Below are 14,620 nucleotides of genomic sequence, written 5' to 3'. Positions count from 1 at the left end.
GTACAAGACATTGAGCCTGGGTCCCTCTTCCCGTCTTCCCTCTGTTTTCTCCCAGTGTTTTTGCTCTAGTGGTGCTAATAAGCTTTTTTTTCTTTTCCAAAGCTGACACTAAAACCCACAACAGGAGTAGCTGCATTGGAAAACATGGATGGTCAAATGATAAAAATAGAAGGGCCTTCCAAATTGGTCTCAGGCAGTACTTCAAAGAGAAGCTAGTTCTGATGTCAAATCATCTGCCCTGGAAGCCCTCAAAGCTAATCCTAGATATGGTGCAGTTACTCCAGGGGAAATTGAAAGGCACTCTATATATGCTCAGAAGCCTTCTTGGGCTTCATATATTCAGTCAGTTTAATAAAGCAGATTCTTTAGCATCCATAGCCTATGGGCAAGCCTTCATTCATTCATTATCATTTGTAAGCTGTCTTTCTCCTGGTGAAGGGACCCAAGGTGGCTCACAACGCTGAAAAAGGTGAAACTAAAAACACAAGAAATTACTGATTAAAAAGCATTTAAACTACACTACTTATTAAAAATCTGTTAAGTGATTTAAAAACATTTAAAATGATAAAAGTGCACTAATAAAAGCATATTAAGGACAATGCAAACAATACTGAGCTAGAAGGTGTACTCATACAACGCAGTTTAATGCTTCTTCCTATGTTGTCTCTCTCCTCCCAGCCGGCAATCTTTACAATGTCAGCAAAACAGGAATCCAGTCATGTAAAGTAAACGAAACAAACTAAAATCACAAAGAACTTTGCAGAATTAACTACAGAATCTATTTGGAACAACTGCACAGAATACCCACACTGACTGAATGCCAAATGGGCATCAGTAGGGTTGCCAGTTTTTCTTCTTGGCAAGGCTGCTGTGCCTTTGGAAAAATTAGGGCTATCACTCTTATTTCTATCGCCATATTACAAAAAGCTCCACTTCACAACCAATTTCCATCTAGGCTGATAGCTATGAAAGGCAGAGGAGCATGACCCCCTCCCCAAATATGTGGCTGGTGAGCCCATATGTGCACGTGTGTGTGTACACACACAAACACAAACACACCATCAGCTACAGTAAATACAGTCTCAGGGCACTTAACATTAGTGAAGTTAGCTTTGATTTATATCCAGTTAAGTAAAAATAGAAGGAAAAAGAGAGGGAGAGAGAAAGAGAGAGAGAGACTGCCTCTTCAACAATATGACACACATCTCCATGGCAACCAAGACCTTAGCTAAGAGAGGCAGTTCAGTTAATCAGGAGGAAAAATCCGGTGGTTGAAAAGGTCTTTTGTAAAGCACAGCAGAATTTAGCCAATCTGACAAAGAACTGGAAGAATGTTCACAGGTCCATGGGAAACTCATACCTTGACCTCCATGGATGAGCCTGCCAGTAGGCCTCTGTGTTGCAGTGAACAAGCCCCAACCAGCCCGAGTGAATCCGCGTTGTAAAAGGCCTTTAGGACCATCATGCTGAATTTAAAGCAATGCAATGGAAAATTTGCTTAAAAACAACAACAACAACATAAAGGCTTTGAAAGCTCTGCCTGACTCCTAAGGAATTTATCCTCCCCTTCTTTATACAGTTCTTTTACAAGAGGCTTTGTTCTTTTAAGAAACAGCAAGTAAACTGCTATACCACTTTGGACTGCAGGTGAATGAGTCACATAGCCAAATGGCCTTCCACTGAAAAACAAAATTGAAAACTCCCTGCAGATAGAAAGATAAATACATCAAGGGCAAAAAAATATATATATATCAAGCTATATCCCTTTCCCCTGGCATTCAACTTTTCTATATCCAAGAACATTTTTTTTAAAAAAATGTGAGCTCCCTCTTGTAAGTTCAATGTGAGATAAAAAAAAAGTAAATCCATGTCTGGACTTGTCTTGGGCACACATAAACTCACACGAGTTTGAATTGGGAAGATGCAACACCTCCACAGCCAGTTCTGGCAAAGCTGTAATTTTTAATTTGGACAGCTGGGATAAATGGCACCCTCTCCCACCCACTGGGCCCTAACTGTGGCACAAGCCCGCACTACAAAAATCAGACTAGGTGCACATCAAAAGAAAAAAAGAGAATGTTTCTGCAAGAAAGAAAGAAAGAAAGAAAGAAAGAAAGAAAGAAAGAAAGAAAGAAAGAAAGAAAGAAAGAAAGAAAGAAAGAAAGAAAGAAAGAAGAAGTGCAGAATGATGTGTGTGAAGGAGAGCCTGCTGGATGAGTGGAATGTAGACGTAGTTTCCTGTACAAGTTTATGAGATCATTAGAGATAGGCATGAATTAAAAAATTTATCAGCACATTTGTTCAAAAGTTGTTCATTCATCAATTCATATTCGTAAGAATGCCCCTGATGAATATGAATCAATGAATTTTTAGCACTTTTTGATTTATTGATTTGTTGGGCTATAAAAGAGCCCCCAAGGCACCAAAATTGCAGGTAAACTTCCTCTGACTCTTATCTACAGTCCCTCCAAGGTTGGTGGAGATTAGGTTTCAGATGTCTAGGTTATACACCAAAAATGAGGGGCCCCACAGGAAAGTTTTCCCCCCAGGCACCTAGGGACACCAACATCACAGAGAAACTTCCTGTAACTCTCCTCTACAATGTCTCCCTGTTTGGTGAAGATTGGGTTTCCCCACGCCAGCTCCTAAAGGGCACTTTCCTGGACAGGCCCATATTATGGGTGTATAACTTGGATGTCTGACACCCATTCTTCACCAAACTTGGAGGGATTGTAGAAGAAACTCAGGAAAAGCTTCTCAGTAGGTTTGATGTCTCTAGGTTCCTAGGGGAAACTTTTCTGGGGGGACTCTCCTTGTGAGTGTATATTTCAGATGTCCAAAACCCAAACTTCACCAACCACGTAGGGCTTGTAGGGGAAAGTCAGGGGAAGCTTCCCTGTGAATTTGGTATATCTAGGTGCTTGGGGGGGGGGACTGTTTTATAGGACTTTGAAGTAAAAAATGAATTGACAAATTAAAAAAAATTGCAATTTATAATTTGTTGAATCACAAATCACAATTTTTTCTGATTTGTGCCCATCTCTGGAGATCATGTATGGAAACAGAGTCCATGGCATAGAGAGCAAGTCTAGACTAGGTTAATCACATTTTAGGTCTCATTCACAAAAGATAAGGATAACATAAAATGGAAGAACTGAAGGGGGCCTAAATCCACTCGTCAGCAGTACCTGCCTAGCAGACAGAAGGCAACCAGGTTGTCTGGTCAAGGTCTTTTCACTTGGATGAGATGCATTGCCTCATTTTTTTAAATTACAATAATTATCCTTAAAATTGCTTCTATGCATATAAAACATACCTGCTACACATATGACATATTAAAAATGTTACGCAATTCTGTGCTGTTTTTTGCCTCTTATTTTCTTCTCTTTTTCCTTTTTAAAATTGTTATTTATAACACATCTTAACTTTGCTGGACACTCTAGCACTGCACTCATATCAGACACTTCAGACCCTCTTAAGATGCAAGCCAGCTTATCAAAGAGAAAGGGAAAATATCCAAGTGAAATTGTCCCATCACACATTCCCCAGAATGAGCCTTGCTGCATGATAAAAGTGGTTGCAGGACCCATGACCTCACATGGGAGTAGAATGCCCATGTGTCCTACTTTACACAGGGCAGTCCTCAGCCTAGAGGTGTCCTCTTTGAATATCTGCCCAGTTCATACCCAATTTAAAGAGAAATGATCAAATAAAGAAAATCAGAGCAGCTAGGTGTTAACAAACCCTAAGGTAGCTTTTCTTTCTAAACTTTCTTTTCTTTATTTGCATCAGAGCTTTGCACAATTTAAAACTATGGAGATCTATGAAACATAGGTAAAAATAAATTAAAATGTTAAGATAATTAGATTCTTTTCGACCAGAAGTGGGTTATTTCAATAGCATCATCTCAGTCATTTGCTAGATCTTGTTTTATATAAATGGTGGGACATAAATTGCATGCCCATAAGTGCTGCATTGATTGAATACATAAAGCTCGGAGACTTAATAGACCTTACAGAGGGGGAATAAAGGTGCCAAATTTCAGACGGCTAGCTTCAGGGACTGGCACTTTAGGCATCTTTCAACTTTGTTCCCTGCAAGCACTGTAATTGAAATGAAATTCTGGCCTCCGGCTGCATTTTATGGCTGCCCCTGATCAAAGGCCAGCTCCCTTCCTTCTGTCCTGATCACTTGCTCACCTAATCTCTTCCTGGCAGCCTGGACTTCCCACCCTCATTCTCAGATATGAATCACTGAATCAGTCCAAAGTAATAGCCTTTGCTTTGACCACTCAAAAATGAACACCCTACAAGGATGGGATTTCCAGACTTCATGGCCACTACTAGAAGTAGATGCTTTCTCTCCTTATTAAAATCTGGTGCATGGCTATAGTACGTCCAGGAGGGGGAAAATGTAAGCCACCTTGGGTCCTTTTTAAGAAGAAAGGTGGGATAAAATGATTTTCCACTCATGAAGAAGAAGCTTAGCACCCAGAGTAGCGGTTAAGGATGGTCAGGGGAGAAGTTCCGTTCAAAATCCTTCCAAGCCAAGGATGTCCGGGAGGGGCAGGGAATCTTGGACCAACCACACTGCCAGAGCCTCCAACCATACACAGTTATTATGAGAGACATATGGGCAGAGGGAGAAAAGAACAGAGGAAAGAGGGTAAAAACCCCATAAATAAAATTCCCATTTAAGCAAGACCAAAGGAAAGCACTGGATTTTTCAATGCCAGCATAGAATATATGGGAGCCAGTCTTATTAAAGAACAGAGACTCGCATTCACTGCATTTCACTTTGCTGAAAATGAAGATGGAAAGCAGTTTTCAAACAAGAACTCCCAAGTGCTGCAGCTGCTCCTTCCACAGAAAATTCAAAATCTTTGCAGGTTCGGTCTGGAGATGGTACCATCCAACTTGCCTTAAGACAGTGGTTCCCCTTCAGCAACCATCTCTGTTCATGTCATCACAACTGTGATTATATATGGCGAACAGACAAGCAGCAGGAAGAATTGAATGAGAAGGCATCAGCCACAGCGAAGCGCCTGCAAGACTGGGCGTGTGTGCTTGCTTAAACAAACCCAGAGGGATCAAACAAAGATGATGTGCCACGTGCAAGAAGAAAGGCAAAAAAGAACAGAATCCATCCACCAATTCTTCTGGCCCCTGGGCAAGTTTTTTCCTGTACTCCCAAATATGGCAAGGCCAACTCATTAGAACAGCAAGTAGGAGACAAGAAACATGTCCCAAAAGATCCTCATGGGTCCTAAGCAACATTGCCTACCTTGATACTGGGCAGCCTGTATCCATAAGAGCTTCGAGATTCTGAGCATTGTCACCCAGAAAAGAAACTCTTCTGAGCTGGAACAGTTTGGTACTGTAGTTGCTTTTTAAAAATACCCATATTACCTGAAAGGCAGTATTGTTATGAACCAGCACAGGAACTAGAATTTGATAATAGCCAGCCCTGATCAGAAGTATCACTAATTAATCACATTATTATTTTTTATTTATTTATTTATTTAATTTATATGCCGCCCACACTACCCAAAGGTCTCTGGGCGGCTTACAGCATCTGGGGTAACATCACCAAAAATAAGGTCACATACAGTATTTGCATAACATTAAGAGTTGCATGAGCTTATACACAAAGTTAGAAATAATGGCGATTACCTGGATCATCAGTGGTTTCACTCTGTTTCCATATGTCTGACAAAGTGAATGTGTCCACGAAAGCTTACATTTAAATATAATTATTAGTCTTTAAAGTGCAACGTGGTTTTTGTTTTGTTTCTTTGCATTCGGTGGTTTAGGTATCTGGCTGTGGGAGTTTGATTTGCCACTGCACTTCCTGCGAGTAGAGCCAGCCTGCATGGCCTTGGGCAAGCTACACAGTCCCAGGGCACCCCCAGAAGACAGGAATGGTAAAGCAGTTCTGAGTATCCTCTACCTGGAAAACCCTGAAAAGGGGTCTCCATAAGTCAGAATTGACTTGATGACACATTGTTATTATCACCCATTTCAGAGCTGGGGAAATCTGTGCTGATGTTTGGATTTGCCTACAAAGGTAAGTGGGCATGCAGCTCTCAAACTTCTGAAAATAGATTTTTTTTAAGCCAGAAAAAAACCAAGGAGGTTTTTTATAAAAACATGCCATGACCTTTAGCCCTGAAAACTGCTGTGCAAAACTGACCTCAGCTTTCCATGCCTTGTTGCACTGAGACTTAATCCTGAAGAGACATAAATAGATTTGTGTTTTGCTTACTCTGGGAATAAATGTCAAATTAGCACAAACTGCATAAGACATATCATTGACCATGCTAGTCAAGAGAATTCTGGACAGTCCAGAAATGTAAGTTTTCCCCAAGCTTTATCCCTATACCAATCATTTCTGTTCCAGATGCTTATTAGAAAAGTATGAAGCACAGTGTCTGGATGATGCTCTTACCATCCAGAGGCATTCCAAGAAAAGGAAGATGTACCACCGGCCCTACCATTAGGCATTGTATATCAACACTCTCAGGTAGCAAATACAGAAAGGAATTTCCTGCCTGTTCGTCATGGACTCTTTGGCTGTTTCCCTCTGCTGAAGGACAGATGTGTTGACTAATCAAGGTGCACTGAGTCCCCTAAACCAGTGGTTCTTAACCTTGGGTTACTCAGGTGTTTTTGGACTGCAACTCCCAGAAGCCTTCACCACCAGCTATGCTGGCTGGGATTTCTGGGAGTTGCAGTTCAAAAACACCTGACTAACCCAAGGTTAAGAACCACTGCCCTAAACCAGCGGTCCCAACCTTGGGCCTCCAAATGTTCTTGGACTACAACTCCCAGAAGCCTTCACCACCACCTCAGGATTTCTGAGAGCTGAAGTCCAAGAACATCTGGAGGCCCAAGGTTGGAGATCACTGCCGTAAACTAGCTTGACACATCAGATACAGTGAAAGACACTATCCTGTTGATGCGCTGAACTACTAATCCAGCCAGTTTCTATATAAGGACAGGAAAGCTGACAGCACCTTCTTATTCAATATAGCAAAAGATTTTGGGCTGGCCCTACTTTACATGCTTCTTCTGGCACTTTTTGCCCCAGCATCAGATTTCGCATTCTCCCCAGCATGGGAAAGCCCTGGGTGCAATGGATGGGCAGAAGTGGAATGAAGCTTGGAACCCAACAGAGAAGTGAAGTGACCTCGGCGAAGCAGCAGCTGCTGTCATCTCTGTCTTTATGTCCAAAAATGCAGCAACACGAGCGAGGCAACAAGGGCACCTTGCCTACAGCCCCCCTGCCCAAAGCTGGATGCCCATCCCTGCCCCATCGCATTCATTTGCACAACTTAACACTCAGCCACCTAGTGAGGCTGTTCCTAAAGATCACTGCATAGCAATTAAGCAGTGTCTCACTTTTGGCTCCAAGTGTTTAGTTCAGGCTGAATGGCAGGTTTCAGGGGCCCCAACCAGATGGCCAGTAGACAAGAATGATGGGATTTGTAGTCTAACAACATACAGGCTGCCAAAGTTTCCCCACCCCTGATTTAATTCAGTGGGTATGAAGGAATTCAGCATATGGATAATATTTACTTTTCTAACCCTTTGCAACCCATGCACAGGAAAGCATATCTAGCTCTCTCAGTATCAGCAGAGGGTGTAACAATTGGTGTCAAACTAGAACTGGAGCAACTGAACTCCAAATCTCCAAAACACACCGGATGTCTTTAGGGCCATCACTCCCTCTCACCCTGGCCTACCACCCAGAGTCCTTGGAAGGGTAACTTATGAAGCAGGAGGAAGAAGGACCACCTATACTACCTTCAGATCATTGGCAAAAAAGCAGGATATAAATATAGCAACAGAAAGATAATAAATATTCCCTCAGGTTTTGACCTGACAAATAGACCCCTTACCTATCCTGAGGCATGATTTTATATTTCATAGCTTTCTTTTTTTAAGGAAACATCTGCTGTTTTTGCGATCTCATTTATTTTTCTTAACTATATGTTTTTAAAAAGCACTAACGTTAACTGCTTTGATTCCTTTCTGAAGATAAAGAACAATTATGCAATTTCTTATTAATACAAATAAATATGTGCACACCAACACTCCTCTGGTGCCATGCTTTCAGCCCCCGTTGGGAAAAGTTACTTTCTAGGATGGCAACTTCCCAAAATAGTCCAGCCGGCTGACCAGTAGAGTTGTCTGTTCTGGGAGCTGTAGTCCAAAAGAGTAATTTTTCCAAATTCTTTCTTCCATTTGACAAGATGACTCCCACTTTCGGCATCCACCCTGACTCCCCCCCCCCCATGTTGTTGAGATGAAGTTTCAAACTCCATTTACAAGGAATGTCCAGCTTCAGTGAATGAGACGCACAGGGACATCATCCCAAGACATTTTGAAGCCTGAAGGAGAACAGTAAATGTATTTTCCTTCCTGATCTAACCCTGTATAAATATTACCAACAATCAGCCAAGTCCTTTTGGCACCTGATGCAAAATATCCCTCAGGCATCTCTGCTTCGTCACAAGCTTATCAAGTACTGTACAGTAATTCTCGGTGAGTGCATTGTGAAGGGAAGATGGAGTACCTGTATATATGTGACTACTAAAAAATAATGAATGAATGAAACATCTTAGGGCGGGGAAAGAAAAAAAAAGTAGAGTCTATATATGCACCCATTCACGGCTTCATGAGTGGAATAGAAATGGCTTCAGACACACATAATATGCAGTCTTTTTCTATGGTAAAATCTGTAAAAACACGCACTCCCAGTGACACTGAGAAGGGAAACACAAAGAGACCCAAAGAGTAGCAAACCTGAAAATACGTAACTTCTCCATTTTCTAGGATGCACTTTAAAAAATTCTCCATTTTTTTTTACCATCAAGAAACTCAGAATCAAACTAACTTTCTAACTCCAGAAAAAGAACCTAGTGCATGGTGTTTAATTGAAAGCCGACCTGGGACTGTCAGAATTTACGCTGAAATGAATGGAGAAATAGCAGCTTCTCACATCTTTTATTCTACTGAGCAATGTCTTAAAATATTCAGTGCTTGAAGGAACATAAAGAAAGGTAATTGCCTTGCAGTTAATTTTGAGTAACTGTAAGGCAATCATCTTTCTTTCTGTTCAATCAAGTCTCTCGAAATCTAGCAGAGGATTACACCCAGGTAAAAGGGTAAAATAATGCAGTCCTAAGCAATAAAGAAGGTCACACAATCCAAACACATCTTCTCTCAATAAGAACTAGATTCCGGTTAGATGAGAGTTCTGTGTAACTCAAAAGCCTGCACCGTTAGCTCGGTTAAAACTCTTAAACCCCTTAAATCCCAGAAATGCGCCTCGGGTTGAGAAAGAAGGAAAGAAAATCGAGGGAAAAGAAGGTTTCCAACCTCACCCAAGAGTCCATTCCCTCTCCCCTTCAGAACAAGGAACCTGAGACGCTTCATCCCCCGCCGCCGCTGCCTTTCACTTACAGGTATTTGTGCGGATTCGCTTGATGGTGCAGAGCCACGGAGAGCCCGAAGAAGCTGTCCGGGGTTTTCCCTTTCTTGAGGACCACGTACGTCGTGTCCAGGTTGAAAGCAAGAGATCGGAAGGGGCAAAAAGACATCCACAAGGTGCACCCTAAAAAAAACAGCGCTTTCGGTCCACTTTTTCGGCCGCCGGTCTGGGCTAGATGAGAGGGACCAAGGGCCATGTCGTGTCTGGTGGGTCGCTCGTTTGCCTGCTGGATGGATGGACGAGGACGGCGGATCGCGGGTCGCACGCAGTGCCTGGAGTTTTCCTTTCTCCTCCTCTGCCCGTCTCCTCCTCCTCCTCCTCCTCCTCCGTTCCGCGTCCTGGTTGCAAACTCCCAGCTCTCGCCTCTGCGACGCGAGGGGGATCCCCCAGTTCTCCTCCCTTTCCCAAAGGATCCGACGGTGCCGTCTGTGCCGGCCCGGCGAGGGTTAAAAAGGGGAGGCGCGCTGGGTCTCCCCCCCCCCACCTCCCCACTCTTTCCCCTACCTTGCACAGAACGTATAAGCGGCCGCTACTGGCTGCCCTTTTCTTCCGGGGGAAAAGAGAAAACAGTGGCAGCGAGCCGGAGCGACCGGCACTTGGCGCCTTAAAGGGGCCCCGACAGGTTGGACACCTGCCCAGCTTGCAAGCCAGAACGTTACTGCTTTAAAGGTAGCAGCCGGTTTTTACATTACTGAAAAAAAACGACGATAAGGATGGTAATAGCAATGGTCCCACGCTGATCTGCAAACCTCAGGCATGGGTAGAGTGGGTAGTATATTAGATAGATAGATAGATAGATAGATAGATAGATAGATAGATAGATAGATAGATAGATAGATAGATAGATAGATAGATAGATAGATAGATAGATAGATAGATAGATAGATAGATAGATAGATAGATAGATAGATAGATGGATGGATGGATGGATGGATGTGAAGCCCTGCCAACTGGACGTAGATGCATTGGAGCTGGTTGCAGGGTGCTGGCTTAGAACACGATGGAAGTGCACTCTGCACATGCACCAGGGACACAGGTTTTCATTAATGCAGCACAAAGGAAATAGTGGGTTGGCTCTAGGGCTTTTAACTCCTGCAAAATTCATGGAGCTTAAGATAGTTATGACTAAGTTGTCCCATTGATTTCCCCAGGGACAAAGGATGACTAATTCAGTCTGGAGAGATCCCAATAAGAACCAGTCCTGGGCACATTTGATCATTCTTGTTACTTTTCCTGGTGAACGGCAAAGCTTATCTACAGGAAGCAGAAGTTCGCCTGACCTCCGGAACCAAGAATGGATCAAGGAGATTTCACAGATGTATCTATCTCCCAAGTGCCTGTGATTTACTGGGGAAGCCATACATTTTGCAAGGCTTATTTAGGTGATTATTCTAGTGATGCCCTGCTCTTTTGAGTAAGAAAGCTCAAAAGAGCTTCCTCCCTTCTCTGCCCATATTAACTTCACAAGAACCTTGCGAGGTAGGTCAAGCCAAGGGACAGGTACCCACTGAACTTTGGGAGTGAGCAGGAATTTCGTAAGCTTTTCTTGGTCCAGCACTCTGGCCAGCATCCCACACTCTCTAGTTCCGAGGTTCTGGAACAGATCCCCTGCTAACACTGTCTCTAACAAATAGTAATGAACTGCATTACTTAAAGAATGCATAATTTTTATATCAGACTGTAGCGAACAGCCCTGCCCTCACCTGTCCGTCACAGCAGAACAGTGGAGTAGGAGCCAATGAGAGGACAGAAGGTGGAGACCAAGAGGGAGGGGGCTGGATATAAAGGCTGGTGTATGGCGTATGAGGAGAGATTCTGTGAGTGAGAGACAGTGTGAAACTCAAAAGTGAACTTAGAGTGAGTTAGAGGCCTGTAAGAACACTGAATGGAAGAGAGAGTTCATAGAGTTTTAAAGTTAAAATAGGATTGACTTAGATGCAAGTGATTAGCAACCTGTGATTTACCTATTGAATATTAATCTGATGTTAACTTCCTCGATCAAATAAATAAGTTTTAAAAGCACACGTGTCTCCTTGATTGAATGGTATTGAAGCAGCAATACCTGGTGGCACCGAAGAAAGAAGAAGAGCGAGAACCTCGTGAACACCTGAGGGAATAGGGGCTTCAGAGGGATTTGCCACATAGACAAAAACAAATAAATCAATAAAAGACAAAAACTTGGTGACACGTTATAGTCTAACTATTATATGTAATTTGAGCTTTCATGGATCATGTCTACTTCTTCAGATATTACAGTGAAACTGTATGACTGGCGTATTTATACATGCTCCATGAGCAGGTGAGAATACGGATAATGAATTAAGTGACAGTAGTAAATTAGTACAGGAATAGGACTACTAAGGTGTAAACAATTCAGTTAGCACGTACTGGATATGAATTTCCAAGATAACAATAGCATGACTGATAAAAGCAGTAAACTCTGGGCATCAGGGCAGGGTCTCACACTGGGCAATGAGCTAGGAATCTCTGGTTCACATTGAACCCTTTGGCATAATATTCATGCTTTCTCAGACTTACATTTTTCAAATCCAAGAGACAGAACCATATAACAATAATAACAACAACAATAACGTGCCATTGAATCAATTCTGACCCTTTTCAGAGTTTTCCAGGCAGGGAAGACTCAGAAGTGGTTTACCATTTCCTTATTCTGGGGGGCGCCCTGGGACTGTGCAGGTTGCCCAAGGCCACACAACCTGGCTCTACTCATAGGAGGCACAGTGGGGAATCAAACTCCCAATGTTTGGCTTTGCAGACAGATATGTAAACCATTGGGCTGTCCAGACAGCTAGGATCATCTACATCCAATAATGAACTTAAAAAGTATTACCGTATTTTCCATATATAAGACACCCCCATGTATAAGACCCCCCCCCACTTTTCTAATCCAAAATTAAGAAATCTAAGTGGGGCTTAGCAAGTGCAGGGGGAAAGGGATCAAAGCGCTGTAGGATCGCTTTGATCCCTGCTTCCCCCTCCACTTGTTTTTCTCTCCTCAGCTTACTTCCGTGTATAAGACAACCCTCAATTTTTAGTCTAAAGATTTTAGACGAAAGTATAGTTTTATAAACAGAAAATTTTTTCATACACTTATCCACCAATTGAAGTCAGTGTGGTGTACTGGATAGAGTGCAGGACTAGGACTCAGGAGCCTCTTGGGATCGTGAATCTACCCATGGCCATGGAAAAGTACTGTGTGGTGGGCAATGCTAAACTACTTGTTGGATGTCTCCCGTACCTTGAAAGCTCTGTTAGGGGTGTCATAAGTGAGAACTGACTTGATGATGCATAATGAGAAATTTTAAAACTGCAGTTCTATCAAGAGAAAGTTACCCTGGCTATGAATTGAGTACATCTACACTGAACTACATAGACAGAGTCTAGAAAATGTCTAAAGACAATTGAGAAACTCCAGTTGCTTGAAAATATGACCAGAGTTTGGGAAATTTACTTTTCCTGAACTCTACAGAGCCTAGAATCCTTCAATCCATAGCCATGCTGGCTAGAAGACTCTGGGCGTTTTAGCTTATTAAAAGCAACATTTGTAAGTTGTAGTCAGCAGCACGGATCACACCCCTAAGCTTGTCAAATACAGACAGCAAATATTTGAGCCACCATGAAATATCTGGACAGTTGTCAACATCAGAAATTCACACAGAAGAGGACTGGGGAACAAATCTGTCTCAGCTTCAGTATCTGTGATGGGACACAGACCACACGTTTTGGGTGCAAAAGCTCAAAAAGAGAGGCAAATATCTACATTTTTTTTCTGCTCCTAACCACAGAATGTTCCCAGGAAATTCATTTGTGTAATATTGCAAGCTCTTCTGATGAGGAATGGAATGCACTAATGGCTGTGCATGTTTTATGCTTGCTTGATAATGTTAGGATTCTAACTAGAGCAAAGAGGAATGGAAGGAAGGGGAAAGGCATAGGATCTAGTGCTGATCTCCCCTGATGTTTCGAGCAGTAGCTAGAGGAAAATGTGGAAGGAACATTGCAACAAGAGCAGCAGCCAGAATGTGCATCTCAAATCTAATTTTAAAAGTTAGCCTTTCCCTCCCTTCCATGAGAACAACTCCTCTCCTGCTTTGTATTCATTTTCTTACATTAAGTTTGGTGATCTCAGAAATGTCAAAAGGCAGAGATGGTCCAGGCCCCAGGCCTGGGGAATATAAACCATCTGCCTTAGAAGCACTGCACCTTCCTCATAAGTGTGTGGAAACAGATTGTAAGAATGGGAATCTGCACATGCTCAGAGTCAAAGGAGGGCTCAGCCACATTTTTCAGGGTTTAAAGCAGGGGTGTCCAACCTTTCACCTTCCCTGGGCCACATCAGAAGATGAAAATTTGGTTTGGGCTGCACGGGGGGGGGGGCAGCCCTAGCCATCCTCCGCAGCCCCGCTCCAAGTGCGCTTACTGGCAGCTGGATCTCAGACAGCAGAGGCTGCCAGCTTCAACTCCGGCAGCATTATGGGGCTGGGAGGGGGTCCACCTATTGACGGGGATGGCGCAATGCAGTCACACAGCCCCCTTCTCCCCTCTTGCTCCTTCCTTCCTTCCCTCCCCCCCCCCACTGTTGTGACATGCCCCAGCTGCATTCCAGCAGCAAGTGCCGGCAGTGTAACTTGAAACTTTGGTATTTCTTTAAAAATAAAAAATTGCACTGGGCCGCATTATGAGCCGACCTGGGCCGCATGTGGCCCACGGGCCGCAGGTTGGACAAGCCTGGTTTAAAGGCTAAGTCTGATGAACTCTGGCAAAAATGCAAGGCAAGCCTTCCTGCCATTGACCATGTTCCCTGGGAGATTCTGCAAACTATAGTCCCCAAAAGTGACTTTTCCAAGCATTGTCCATTTAACAACTTTAGTGCAAGATCTGGACATGTCCCTCTTTTTTAACCTCCATGGTATGATCTGCAACCCCTTCACAGATTGCTGTCTTGTCATGGCGAAGGGGCTTGAGTAATTCAGAGACGCTATGGGCTATGCTATGCAGGGACACCCAAGATGGACAGGTTACAGTGGAGAGTTCCGACTAAACACAATCCACCTGGAGTAGGAATTGGCAAGCCACTCCAGTATCTTTGCCAAGAAAACTCCAT

The 14,620-nt window shown here is 43.1% G+C and overlaps 1 protein-coding gene across 2 annotated transcripts in view; it reads right to left on the bottom strand.

Moving 5' to 3' along the window:
* ITGA3 (integrin subunit alpha 3) overlaps nt 1–10,001 on the bottom strand; it is an 80,157-nt gene extending 70,156 nt beyond the window's left edge. Inside the window, exon 1 of one of the 2 annotated variants that reach the window (XM_020794020.3) lies at nt 9,468–10,001. In XM_020794020.3, coding sequence (XP_020649679.3) covers nt 9,468–9,691 — 224 coding nt within the window. In that variant the 5' untranslated portion in view covers nt 9,692–10,001. The remainder of the gene's footprint in view (nt 1–9,467) is intronic. The other variant, XM_020794021.3, reaches the window with a different exon arrangement.
* Nucleotides 10,002–14,620: the final 4,619 nt, after the last annotated feature.

Source organism: Pogona vitticeps, chromosome 6 (assembly GCF_051106095.1).
Source record: "Pogona vitticeps strain Pit_001003342236 chromosome 6, PviZW2.1, whole genome shotgun sequence".
Classification (NCBI taxonomy): Eukaryota; Metazoa; Chordata; class Lepidosauria; order Squamata; family Agamidae; genus Pogona; species Pogona vitticeps.
This window is presented reverse-complemented; position numbering and strand designations above follow the sequence as displayed.